At 40.7% G+C, this 13,417-nt stretch overlaps 1 protein-coding gene across 1 annotated transcript in view; it reads right to left on the reverse strand.

Annotated features, from left to right (window-relative positions):
- The window catches only part of map1ab (microtubule-associated protein 1Ab), a 129,441-nt gene that overhangs the window by 109,075 nt on the left and 6,949 nt on the right, over positions 1–13,417 (reverse strand). The window contains 1 exon segment of the mRNA XM_050072633.1: positions 772–873. Coding sequence (XP_049928590.1) covers positions 772–873 — 102 coding nt within the window.

Here is a 13,417-nt window from a genome sequence, read left to right on the forward strand (position 1 = left end):
CACTTTTCAGGGTTTGATTTTGGTTTTGGAACAGGGAAGAAACGTATATCTTTTTCCAAACTCTCCAGGTAACGAGTATCATTAATACACGACGTGCCCCAGACACAACATTTAGCTCCAAATCCACAAAACCAGCCTGAAAATGAAGGAAATCTGACCCTGGTCTGAGCCGGCCCAATTCTACGTTATGATAGGCCGGTCTGCATTGGGGGGCGGGACTTAGCAAAGGGTCAACTGACAAGAATACTGTCAACATATGGCACCTTTTATCGTGTGTTTCTAAAGTTATGTGTTTTTGCAGACAAGTAAGGAATCATTGGTATATCGTATTTCTTAAAGGGAGTTTGGCATAATATTTTGCACCAGGAGCATGATGGGAAAATTCATTAAATGATGTGACATATTATCAGAAAACTCATGGTCAGCCCAGCGAGTGTAAAAGGATCTGTACCAAAGAATACGATCTGTAAAGTGACACCAGCTTTGTCAGTCGCTGATAATTTGGAGTTCATTCAGTCTTGTATCAGGAGAAGCATGTTTACATTTATCCACAACATCTCAGGTCTAATGTGTTGCTTGTTTTTAATTCAGCAAATAAGACAGGTGTATATTTAGATAAATTCTTGCTGAATGGATCTTTCTTAGTAGTAGTTTCATCTGAATCAGCTCCATAAAGACTCCATGGTTAATTGTTTCTTATATATATTCGACCCTAATTATACTCATCACTGGTCCATTGGCTCAAAGAGCATCATATCACATCACACTGACCTCTGACCTCGGAGGAGAAGTGGGCGGAGTGACGAGTTATAAACAGCTGCAGCTGCTGATCAAGGTCGCAGCACTTGAGGTCGACGTCCCAGGATCGAAGTCCTGCCAGGAAGGAGGAAAGAGAAAGATTGCATGAGGACAACGTGAAGCAGAGAAGGACAGAGATCAGTGAAACTGAGGCAGAAACTTTTAAACTTGTATCTGATGAACCTGAGGCAGAAACAAACATATGTAACCTTTTTACCAGATGTGGCTGCAGATTCTCGCCTCCCTCCCACCTTCTCCCCTCAACTTGGTTTCTAACTCTGTTTAAGCTGCAGGGAAGGTCAGTGAGCAGAGAGTGCTGTAGCGTTTAAAATCTCCTGAGACTGAGAGCATGCATCTCTCACATCAGTATTACTAACCTAACACTGATATCACACTGTATCACTACTCGCTACTCTGTACAACCACAGGCCCAGTCTGATACTATAACTTTACTGTGAGCATATTCGTATAATAAACATTTTTCACACACACACATAAAGTTACTGTATCCTTCAACGTTTCTTATTTGATGAAAACTACATTTTGCTTAGTCACTGTTTACATACAATGAACAAACAGTTGAGATTTTAGGGGGGCTGTGGCTCAGGTGGTTGAGTGGTCGTCTAACAATTGGAAGGTTGGCAGTTCAATCCCTGGCCCTTGGAGTCTGCATGTCAAAGTGTCCTTAGGTAAGACACTGAAGCCCAGATTGCTCCCGATGGATGTGCCATTGATGTGTGAGTGTGTGTGAATGATTATCTGATGAGCAGGTGGCACCTTGTACGTTAGAGAGATGACCAACGTAAAAGAAATGTGGTGATATATTTGGTCATGGCTCTAAAACGGTGGTGCTAAGTCGCACAGTGAGAGAGATTCAGGGATGGTTGTTGTCACAGTCTTGTGATCAGAGACAGCCTGGGATAAAATTCCCACAGTGTCAGAAATTTGAGATGACCATCTCTCTGTGTGATTGTTGTTACGACCTACGTACGTCTACTAATCAACCAATAGATATGCAGCATGAAATGGTGCTAAACCCAAACAAACAGAAGGATAGCAGCTCGCCATGGAGACAAAACACGCTAAGAGAAATGTGTGGGATTCCAGCGAAGAAATTGTCAAATTGTGGCAGCAGAAGCCTTGTCTGTATGATGTGTCCTCCAGCTCCTACCATGATTGCGTAAATAAGGACGCAAGAAGGAAGGAAATAGCGGTGGAGTTGCAGCCACAAACAGCTAGCAAACACACACATACACATCGCAGTAGGCCATTTAATAATCTGACCCTCTACGTTGTGCTTCACAGCTGTAGAAGTAAAAACCTGTGCAGCATCCTTGAGCACTCAGTTTGGGAAGATATTGCATCATATGTCGTAGCCTGCAATTCGGCGCTGTCTTCGTACAGTCTGCATACACTGGACTTGATGTCGTACCCAAGTTTGTTAGATCCATGTCGCACAGTGTAGCTGCACTAAACTTATTAGTTTGCTAAAATGTCACAGTCTGTAGGAGGCTTTACACCATTAAAGCGTTTTATAAAGGCAGAACACTCCATTCATCAAAGACTTAAAACAAATTTTGCAACAACCGACGACAATGAAATTTAAATGAAAAGAAATTGTAATAAGGGCCCTTCCCTACTTCCTAGCCTTCTACCTCTGCATCCCCCGACTTGAGCCACACCAATTTTTTAACTCTTGCTTTGATTTTGACATCAGCTGCAGACCTGTAAAGTTTCATGACTGCATCCTGCACTGTAGCTACGCTATCGCTACACCCAACTACTGCCTACTTCGCAATGAAAAGGAGTTCAACTATATTTTAACTACTGTCATATTTTAGCTTGTCGATGTGAAACTAGTTTCAAAAGGGAGTTCAATTACACCCAAACTACATCCTGGTAAATGATCAAAATCTGAGTCCTGAGGTTTAACTGAGCTGCCAGTGACTGAAGTGTAGGTGTGTTTGATTTAGGGACTAAGGCAGGCCAGTCCTCACTGAGGCAGTCCAAGGATGTGTTTTTAAAAAGGTGATAGAAAGCAATTGTTGGGGCAGAATCAGGAAAATGTTAAACTTCTTGGGAAATTCATAGTACTGATCGCAGATCTTGGATGGATATCAGGGGTGATTTTAGACAAATAACAGGCGATTGTCATTAAATGAACACCATGGCACTGTCCCATACTGTATGGAAGGAAATCCATATCCCAGCTGACATTAGGCGAGAGGCGGGGTACACCCTGGACAGGTCACCAGACTATCACAGGGCTGACACATAGAGACAGACAACCATTCACACTCACATTCACACCTATGGACAATTTAGAGTCACCAATTAACCTGCATGTCTTTGGACTGTGGGAGGAAGCTGGAGTACCTGCAGAAAACCCACACTGACACGGTGAGAACATGCAGACTCCGCACAGAAGGGCTCCCTCACCCTGGGTTCGAACCTAAACTGCCAACTAACTACAGCAAATTGTAGTTAAACTAGTAATTGAGCTATATGTAGGTAACTTCTCCCCAACACTTGTCACCAGGACCAGAGTTTTGCCATGATCGCACACCCACACACACACTCTTACAAGGTGAAAACAACAACAGCTGTTGCCACATTGTCACACCTCCTAAATAAATCTGAAAATCTGTCAACTCTTTTCAGACCTGCTGTAACTGATTTTTTATTTTTTTTGGCCACTTGGGGGCGATGGAAACAGGCTGAAAAAAAAAGATTGTTTATTGTTTATTCATACATCCAGCAGATTCAGAGCTCTTGTTTGGAGTCATGCTTGCATCCACCTGGTTAATGCAGGTCCAGTATACACTAACATTAATAAATGATCAGACTTCATCTGGCCAATAAACATGTGTTAGTGACATACACATTTATATAACAGCAGGATTGATGTGTTATTGTAAAACAGACCAGTTTTAACTGATAATGTAATATTATGAGGTATTGATTAAATAGTTAATTAAAGTTACTACATTATTATTAGTTTTTTTTAAATGTAATAATCAGTCTTATCAGTCTGAACACACACCTTTTCACGCTGTCATATTTGGTCTGATTTAAAGGAGACACACATATGGTGACCTGCACTGATGATGACTTTATGATGATAATTTTATACCTAATATTTATAATTAATTATGGTTTTTGTGTAGTCATCTTATAGACTTTTATTGTTTAATTTTATGATCTATGGATACATTCCTGCTTTTTTTTAACTGTGCCTGTAAGGTGTCCTTGAGTGCTTTGAAAGGCACCTATAAATAAAATGCATTATCATCATCATCATCATCATCATCGTAACACATTTTGTATCTTAAGGATTTATAATATCTAGTTAAAGTAAAAGTCTTTACATAAACATAAGCACTGAAACTAATTAGAGTCCACTGGATCAGTTTGAATGACTCAGTAAAGAACTGATCAGCATCTAACACACCCACACTCTATATCTTTCTCTCTCTCTCTCTCACACACACACACACACACACACACACACACACACACACACAGCAGCAGCAGCAGCTTTATCAGATCCTTCTGAGCCGCAGTGAGTCAAACTTCAGAGGGAACTTGTGTCAGATCTCATCCAGCCTGACTGAAACCAATACACACACACCTCTCTCATCTTATCCACTTGTGGATTCCTTCGGCGAGAGCAAGAAATTAGATTATTCTAATTTTTCAAATCCATACCCCTGTGCTTAAAAAAAAATCTTCTTTCACAAAAAAAGACTTTGAAGACCTTGTTTTGCCCTTAACTGAGGAGAAAATGTTCCCTCGCTGCAGACTGCAGTCTGTTCCAAGAAATGCTGTGTCACTGTTCAATTCACTGGCAAACATCTTTCTTTGCACTACCAGACGCATAAAAATTACAACCTCCTGCTCTGATGTCGACGCCCTTTCATCACAGCCCTCACAATAAAAAGATTGTTAGCGTTCACAGAAGTGAGGAGAGAGGATGGGAACAAATGAGGTCCTTATATCGTAGGTCTGAATCTGCTCCTCTTTGACGATGACATCAGCGTCAGACATTTAAACTGGGCTCAGACATGACTGCCTGTTTAAAGACAAGAGGAGAGCCGTCAACGGCTGTGAATACATGCATGGAAAGTTTTACTTATCAATAAAGGAGCCAGCATTGTGTCAATGTACATTAACATGTCAATGGTTTAGTGATGAAATGGTTAGTCAATCAATCAGTCCATCAACAGAACACTAACAGGCGGCCATACGCGTAATAAATTAATCATTTTAGTCATTTTTCCAGCAGGAAGGCCAAGAACTTGTTGGTTCCAGCTTCTCAAATGTGAGGATTTACTGCTTTTCTCTTATTAACATTATTTGAATTTTAAATATTTGGGTCCTGGGCTCTCATTCATAAAACAATGTGTAGGATCCATACTTAAAATGTACGTACAGACAAAAGCTAAAAATAGTGGCCCCCAAAATATATTCGACAATTTCTACAATCTCAACATCTGTGTTGCCAATTTCCTGTCTCCAGAATGTTTGTAAGCATGGGTCAAAGTTTCTCCTATCAAGTCTGCTTTTATAGATCACAACTTTTGCGTGGGAAGTGGCGTACACCTCTTTCAGGCCTTGTTTTATGCAAAAGCAATGTTTATAAATGAGACCCCACGACTTTTGGTCCCATGAACCAAACAATCAAGGTCTTGAGAAAATGTGATGGACATTTCCTGTATTTTCTGACATTTAAAACACTTAATGATTAAATTATTAAATAATCAAATCTATTGCTAGAACAAACTAGAAAAGCACTCAGAGAGTGCAGACCTCTGCCAAGTAGATGATATTCCCTCCCCCTCTGCATCAGATTTTGCAGCCTGCATCACAATTAGGTTATCTGCATCACTATCATTATTAGGTTATATATGCCTTCACCATGGAGACACTGTGGTGTATTTATTTCGTTTTTATTTTGAACCAACATAGAATATAATATGTTTTTTTGTATTTTTCACTTTCTTTTTTTCCAACACAGAACATTCATTTCAACTTTAGAATTACAACAATATTTAGCAAGTAGAACGAGACGTGCTTTCCGGCCACCAGATGGCGCTATTTTCACCGTCTTTAGAAATTGGAATTGCTGCTGAGGCTGTCAGATGATAGACTTTTTTATTATTTTATCCACTTTGCTTCAACCGATCACCACCAAAGTTTTTTCATCTGTTCCTTGTCCCATTATCCACCTTTCCTGAAAATTTCATCAAAATCCGTTTGTAACTTTTTGAGTTATTTTGCAGACAAACAGACCAACGCCGGCGAAAACATAACCTCCTTGGCGGAGGTAATAATAAATGATAGCACTATACCAGTTGGAATAAGCCAGTTAAAGGGACAGTTTACCCCAAAATTAAAAATACCTTTTTTTCCTCTTACTTGCGGTGCTATTAATGAATCTAGATTGTTTTGGTGTGAGTTGCTGAGTGTTGGAGATATGTGTGTTGGCTGTAGAGATGTCTGCCTTCTCTCCAATATAAAGGAACTAGACACTCAGCTTGTGGTGCTCAAAGTCCCAAAAACTAAACTAAAATAAAATACATTTGATAAACTCAACAGCAATGTAGGGTTTGGCGATATGGCCCTAAAATAATATCACAATATTTCAGGGTATTTTTGCAACAACGATATTTTTGACGATATGACAAATTTGTACAAAAACAAAAAAAAAAAGAATCAATTTAAGAACATAGAAATGCAACAAAATAAGTGATATAGTTTTGCAGTTTGCTTCAATTATTCGATAAAAACTACACAAAATGATCTCCCATTTCTTTAGTTTGTGAACAACAACAGTAACTCAGAGTGAGATTCAGATTCTGTAGTGCAACAAAAAAATGTACCCTGGGATCTATATATATAAATCAACAGGTGATTACCTTCTTTAAGCAAAATCCTAATTGATTGAGGGGTTTTTTTCCACCTGGACCTTTATGCTCTGCCATTTCTCCTCTAATCATCACGCTGTAACCTGTGACAGGCTGTTATGATACCACAACTATCAAACATTCACATGTATGGAGTTTTTTGTCGAACCATGAGCATGACATAGGTTTACATTACCAAAGGTTTATGACAAAATCACTTGACGACACTGACTCCTGTGTGCGCACGGTGAGAGAGGAGAAGGAGAGACGCTGTACTGCTGCCAGAGGAGCCGCTGAATGAGTTCCCTCTGAGCGGTAAGTCACTAAAAGAGTCTGAGAAGTCCGGGGCTGTTCATAAAACATTCAGGACGCCACAGTTTATTCCACACTACTGAAGCTGCTCCTCTTTTTGGAACCACTGCTGAGTCAGTAATAATTTCACTTTCAGCCATGCTTGTTGTTGCCGTGGTTACCGGTATGACATCAATATGTCAGCAAGTCGAAATATCACAAGTATCATGATATGAATTTTTCATAACATTTTTTCAAACTATACCGGTATTATTGTGAACGAGGTGATATGGCACACTACAGTAGAGTCTATTTCCAGAAATCATGACCCGGTTACTCAGATAATTCACAGACACTGTTGTGAGCTGTTTTATGTATCATCTTGCAGAAAGAAGCGTACATCTACTGCTAGCTCACCTAGCACCACTGAGCTCGCTAACGTTACAAGCTAACATTACAGCTCAGCCTGGAAGCACACCATTAAGGTAACAAGCACAGGCTACCCATCCATAAGTAGATGCACACTTCCTTCTGCTCAGTGATACAGTTGGCAGGTGTGGTTCAGTAGACAGAAAATAGTTCCTACATGTAACTGCTCTGTGGATTATCTTGAGTAACCAGGTCATGATTTCTGTTAAGAGACATTGCTGTTGAGTTTTTCAGATGTATTTTTTGGCGCTTTGAGCACCACAAGCTGAGTGACATCTAGTTCCATTATATTGGAGAGAAGGCAGACTTCTCTATGGCCGATATCTCCAACACTCAGCAACTCACATCAAAACAATCTAGAGTGATGAATAGCACTACAGGTAAGAAGAAAAATATGCATTTCCATCTCTTCCACGCTGGTTAAACCGCTTTTATACTAGTTCTATTTTGTCCTTTTAGTTGTCAGTATCTGCTCAAAGTCACAGAGTCATCCAGACCTGCACATCAATATGCATGATGACAGCCCAGCTTGGGACTCTCCACTGCATGGGAGAGAGTCACTAATGCTCCCACTGAAAAGCTTAGGGAAGCGTCTGTACACTGCTCTTTATTATGGGATGAGGAATATCACCAGATGTCCATTCACCAAATCAACAACTTAGGTCTCATCCTTGAAACCTTCTTACTTGTAAAACCAAAACATACTGCTTGATGAAGCAGAAATCTTCCTCAGCTTTGTGGTTGTTTTATAGAATTAAACAGGTTCACTGCTGCACTTTATGACCAACAGGAGGAAAAACACCCACTGTAACTGCAGGTCTCACTGACCACAGCTGCAGTGAGTGTTTTCTGCTCTCCAGTTTCAGGGGGGCAGTAATGAGCCCATTACCAGAAGGAAGCAAAGAGGATGCTGCACTCAGAAACCTACTTAGACAACTGACATTTTGAATGGTTGTCTGTCTCTATGTGCCAGTCCTGTGATAGTCTGGTGACCTGTCCAGGGTGTACCTGTAACTTCAACTCAAAGCAGAAAAGCGCCTGATATCATTTGTGCTTTTTCTCATCAACCAATCAGATGAATTGAGAGGCAGGCCTTCTGTGATGAGATGCTTGCAGTAATCAAAAAAAAGACAAAGGAAGTCACTCTTTTATTAATCTCTAAAGACAGATTCTGCAATTTACATTGTAGAATCTGTCGGCAGTCCTGTGTGAAAGACGACTGGGGGGGGGGGCTTTGAGTTTGAACATGCTGCGTTTTAGCCAATCACAATGGAGGGGGCGTGTCCGAGACATGCAGGTGTCCCCAGGAAATGTGTACCTACAGAAACAGCAAGCTCCGCGTCCATAGCAACCGCTCCACCCAAAACGCCGTCTCGTCAACGTGAAAAAAACAAAAAATTCCAGCGGATGAGTTACAACATGATTGAGCTAACTGGAGTAGTTTCATGTCGTATCCAACAACGGGAGGCTTTTAACAGATGACGTCCTGATGTTAGCTTTGCTAACTGTCCCTGTCAGCTGCAGCCACTGATGCTTTCTAGACATCGTGATTTCCCATAACTGAATAAATACCACACATAGCAACACAAAACTGCTCTTCAATCATGTTGTAACTAAGATATCTGCTGGAAAAAATATTTTATTCACGGACCGTTTATTGAGTTATTTTATACAGTCTATGGTTATTACAGACACCGCTAACGGCTAACAGCTAACGGTTAGCCCAGCTAATCTATGATAACCATGTTATTAGTTACAAAACGTGCACACAGAAATAGTAAAGTTTGTTCAATCATTGTGTTGATAGACTTAACAAACATCAGATTAGTCTACACGGTGATATAGTGACGTGAAAAATGTGATATAGCTAAACTCTGCTGGTTTTCTACCCTAAGTATTTGTAAACAACACGGCGATTCCCTGGGGGTACTGCCGGAAGTGAAGGGCGTGAGTGATCGGCGAGGCCCCTGCACTTCCGTTAGTCGAAAAACTCTGGGCTGTGCCTTTTTACTGATGGATTTCCAGATTGCTCTTTTATTAACTTGTCGATTAGAACAAAAAAGGCAGTGCAGCGTGCCTTGTGTTTCGCAACCCACAAAAAGCACTCTGTCTGATCTGGGCCTTTTTGTATCTTAAGGCTGAGCTAGGGACGGGCATTGCAAATGAGCTTTGGCTATAAATGCTGCGGTGTCTGGCATTTTCGTATGCTACATACAGTCCCTATACAAATAAATACTAAATAAAATAAAATAAAGATTCATTAATTTAATCTGAATAAGACCTGAACCAGAATATGACCAGTAAAGCTGTGTGACTCAAATCTGTCATCGGCCTATCGGCAAGATGATATTCGCCAACGGCAGTTGCTCAAGTTTTGCTGATGTGTCACATCAACTTTGTGCAGGCTAAAAAGCAGGACTCAAGACTAACGACACCCTGTTGTCCTGGAGACAATAGAAAACATGTTTGGGATGAACAGAGATTTTCCCCAGGATGCCGTTGGTACAAAAGGACGCAGTAAACTCACTATCGACGCGTCAGGGAACATACCCTGTTGGTTTCCTGACAATGCTACATTGTGAACAACAAATCTGTGTTAAAATCGGCCGGAGGACAGCTAGCTAACATTAGCTGTTAGCAGCCAGTGGCCACAACTAACTGCTGACAGAGTTTGCATTGAGTTACATGATTCGGTAAAAATGAGTACAAGGCGTAGTAGGTAAAGTGAAATGCTCTTGTGATGTGTTCAATTTAATCTTGTAAAATGCAGTGTTTGGTGAATAACTCCAATAAATACAATTGTGTGAAGGAGAAATTTGTTGATGTTTCCACAGCAATATGAAATAGTTATTAGGGAATTACGATATATATAGTAAATGACTTTTGATGCAGTTCTTTTTAAAAAGATGTTTTTCATCTGACAGTTTATATGTAAGGTTGATTCAGAAGGCCCTGATCACACAGAAAGTGTTTAAGCAGCTGGAGGCAGCTTTTTGTAATTGTTTTTAAAGAGAATTAAGCATTTTGCTTGCGGTTTTTGTGTTGCAACCCGCCTTGCATTTCTGCACTCTAGGCGCCTGGTAGTTTTTGCCGCAGCTCTCTGAACTCCTCAAGTTGAAAAAACTTCAGCTCAGAGTGGAAAGGCGACCCATGTCATCTCAGCTTTTTTCCCATTTTCTAATGAGATGATTTGAGAGGCGGGCCTTCTATGGTGGTCACGACAAAAAGTTTACAGCTTGCAAACCATGGAGGAGAAACTGGTGGTAGCGGTTGCTGGATACCCAGAGCTATATGGCCCTATGATAGACAGCAGGTTGTCAAACTGCCCCTGAATCATCCTAAAATATGCCTGGAAACGGCCATCATGGAGGAGAAGCTCCTGGACCAACTGGTTGTACTCCCCATGATCCACCCTCTTTTTTAGGGTCTCATGTACCCACACAGATCTCTGTTTATCTGCTGACAACCTCTCACCGTCAACCAGAGCTACAGCAAGTACCCTCTGCCTCAACATGTCAGGAACTAGATACTTATTACCGTGAAACAAATAAAATTAATAGACTTAGACTTACTTTATTTGTCCGAGGGAAATTCGTTTCCACTAACTGTACATTTACAGAGATATATTCATGGTGGATTGATTACATATAAAGGTTAGGATAAGGCAGTGATGACATGGTTGCTGATTTGTTTTTTTTTCTAGCAGCATTCAATTTAAAAAAATAAATAAATAAAAATAAACGTAGCACAACCTGCAAAACGCTTTCTGTGTGATTGGGGCCTTAATTTATATAATTGAATTTGTGCTCATTCAAAGATGAAGCAATGAAGGACCTAAATCAGATTAGTTAATTTTTATAAGGAGATTCCTGTTTTCCCTTCACAAAATGGGGAATAAAACATAACAAAAACAACAAAAACATCAGTATCAATATCGACTCAGATTCAGTTCATCCCTACATTAAAACAATCCACCTCTTTTTAGTATCTGTGGTCTTAAAAAGTGGCTGTAAAATGTTTATAGTTTCCTCTTTCAGGAAGATATGACAAAGACATGATTGTTTGGAGCCTAGTGGCAGAGTGGACTCTGCTGTCCCCCTCATAATTCACCACAGCAGCTGTTCTCTGTGAAGGACAAGACTACAAAGTTTTTACAGCCACTTTCCAAACCTACAAGGGATGAGCCTCTGGTGCTCCAAAGGTGGGAGAATGGAAGAGGTGTGAAATGCTGATAATGGTATTAATTCAAATATGTTATCACGTAATACCTCATCAGTTGTTGAATGAGTCATTACCTGCACTGTGTGTAAAATGTTTCATCACTTCCCTCTTTGAGATGCAGCCAAAGGAATATGGCTGCTTAATGCTGCAGAACACCTACACCCTCTTTATGTACGGGGAAGTGTCACAACACTGTTTCAAAGTTATATCCAATATAAAATCTAAACTCAGGGTTGGAACATGGTGTCTTCATGCCGTCTGAGGTGAGAGGGGAAGAGCATTAAGCTCAGTGTCAGAACCACAGTCACACTAATTTTCTATTTCACCGCCTCCAGGTTTCTGATCTGCTAAACCTAAAAGGTGTTAGGCCTGAAAGTCCTTCCCTGCACCTCTGGGGAGAACACTGAATCCCAAGCTCAGGACATGTTAGTGATGTTTGATCACCCTCTCTCCTCAGGAACAATAAAGTCTAATAGGTATACGGTGCAGGGACACTGAAAGAAAACAAACTGTAGTGGACAAACACACGGTGCAGAAACTGGGCCTCAAATAACAGAACAAATAGATGGTGAAATGTATATATGAATCAAACATATGTGATATTGACGATAGAGATATCTGCCTTTTCTCCAATATAATGGAACTAGATGGCACTCAGCTTGTGGTGCTTAAAGTGCTAAAAAAAATACTTTTTTTTTTTAAAAATACAACTGTATCACCGGGCAGAAGGAAGTGTGCATCTACTGCTAGCTCACCTAGCACCACGAGCATCTCATCCATGAGTAGATGCACGATTCCTTCTGCACAGTGACAAGGTTGGAGACAAAGACGGTGGATAAACCAAGACAGTCCACTGCGAGTCAGTTTCCTGTATCAGTGTCACGTGGGGTTTGTGACCACCACGCCCCTTTAGGAGACTAACAGCAGGTCCTGAGTCCATTGACTTCAGTGGGAGAAACGAAGGTGAATACAGATTATGGCTGATTCTTTCGCCCCATAGTCACGGAAGCAAATATTGGGCCCATTTATCACAAGCCACATATCTTCAGAACATTCCGACACCAAAATAGTAAATTTCAGACGGACAAATCAGGAGAAAATTTACTTTGTTCAAGACCTGTCTCTGTCTCAGCAACACACTCTCGCGAGATCTGGCAACAGATATCTCCTCTCTGGTGCTGAAATCAGTGCAGTTTCACCAAAGATACTGGATTAAAAAAATATTTTTTCCAGCGGATATCTTCGTTACAACATGATTGAGCTAGCAAAGCAGTTTTGTGTTGCTATGTGTGGTATTTATTCAGTTTTGGGAAATCACGATGTCTAGAAAGCATCAGTGGCTGCAACTAACAGGGACAGCTAACAGCAGCAGCAAAGCTAACATCAGGACGTCATCTGTTAAAAGCCTCCCGTTGTCGGATACGACATGAAACTACTCCAGTTAGCTCAATCATGTTGTAAGACATCCGCTGGGAAAAAAAAAAAATTCACGGACCGTTTATTTATTTAGCTTACGGCCAGTAAGGGTACACACATGTTGACGGAAGTGAAGTTGGGGATACTCGTATTTGATTGGCGGTTCTCCATCGTTTTTGATTGGGCTACGGGGGACAACGCCTCCTTAGGAAACCGGAAATGTATACCATTTCATACAATGGGAGTATATTGTAGGTGGGCCATCTTGTAGTAATCCAGTATCTTTGTTGGAGGTTGCAGTTCAGGAGAGAGAAAACAGTTCCCACATGAAACTGCTCAAATGTAGATTGATAAAT

Source organism: Epinephelus moara, chromosome 20, assembly GCF_006386435.1.
Source record: "Epinephelus moara isolate mb chromosome 20, YSFRI_EMoa_1.0, whole genome shotgun sequence".
NCBI classification, from domain to species: domain Eukaryota; kingdom Metazoa; phylum Chordata; class Actinopteri; order Perciformes; family Serranidae; genus Epinephelus; species Epinephelus moara.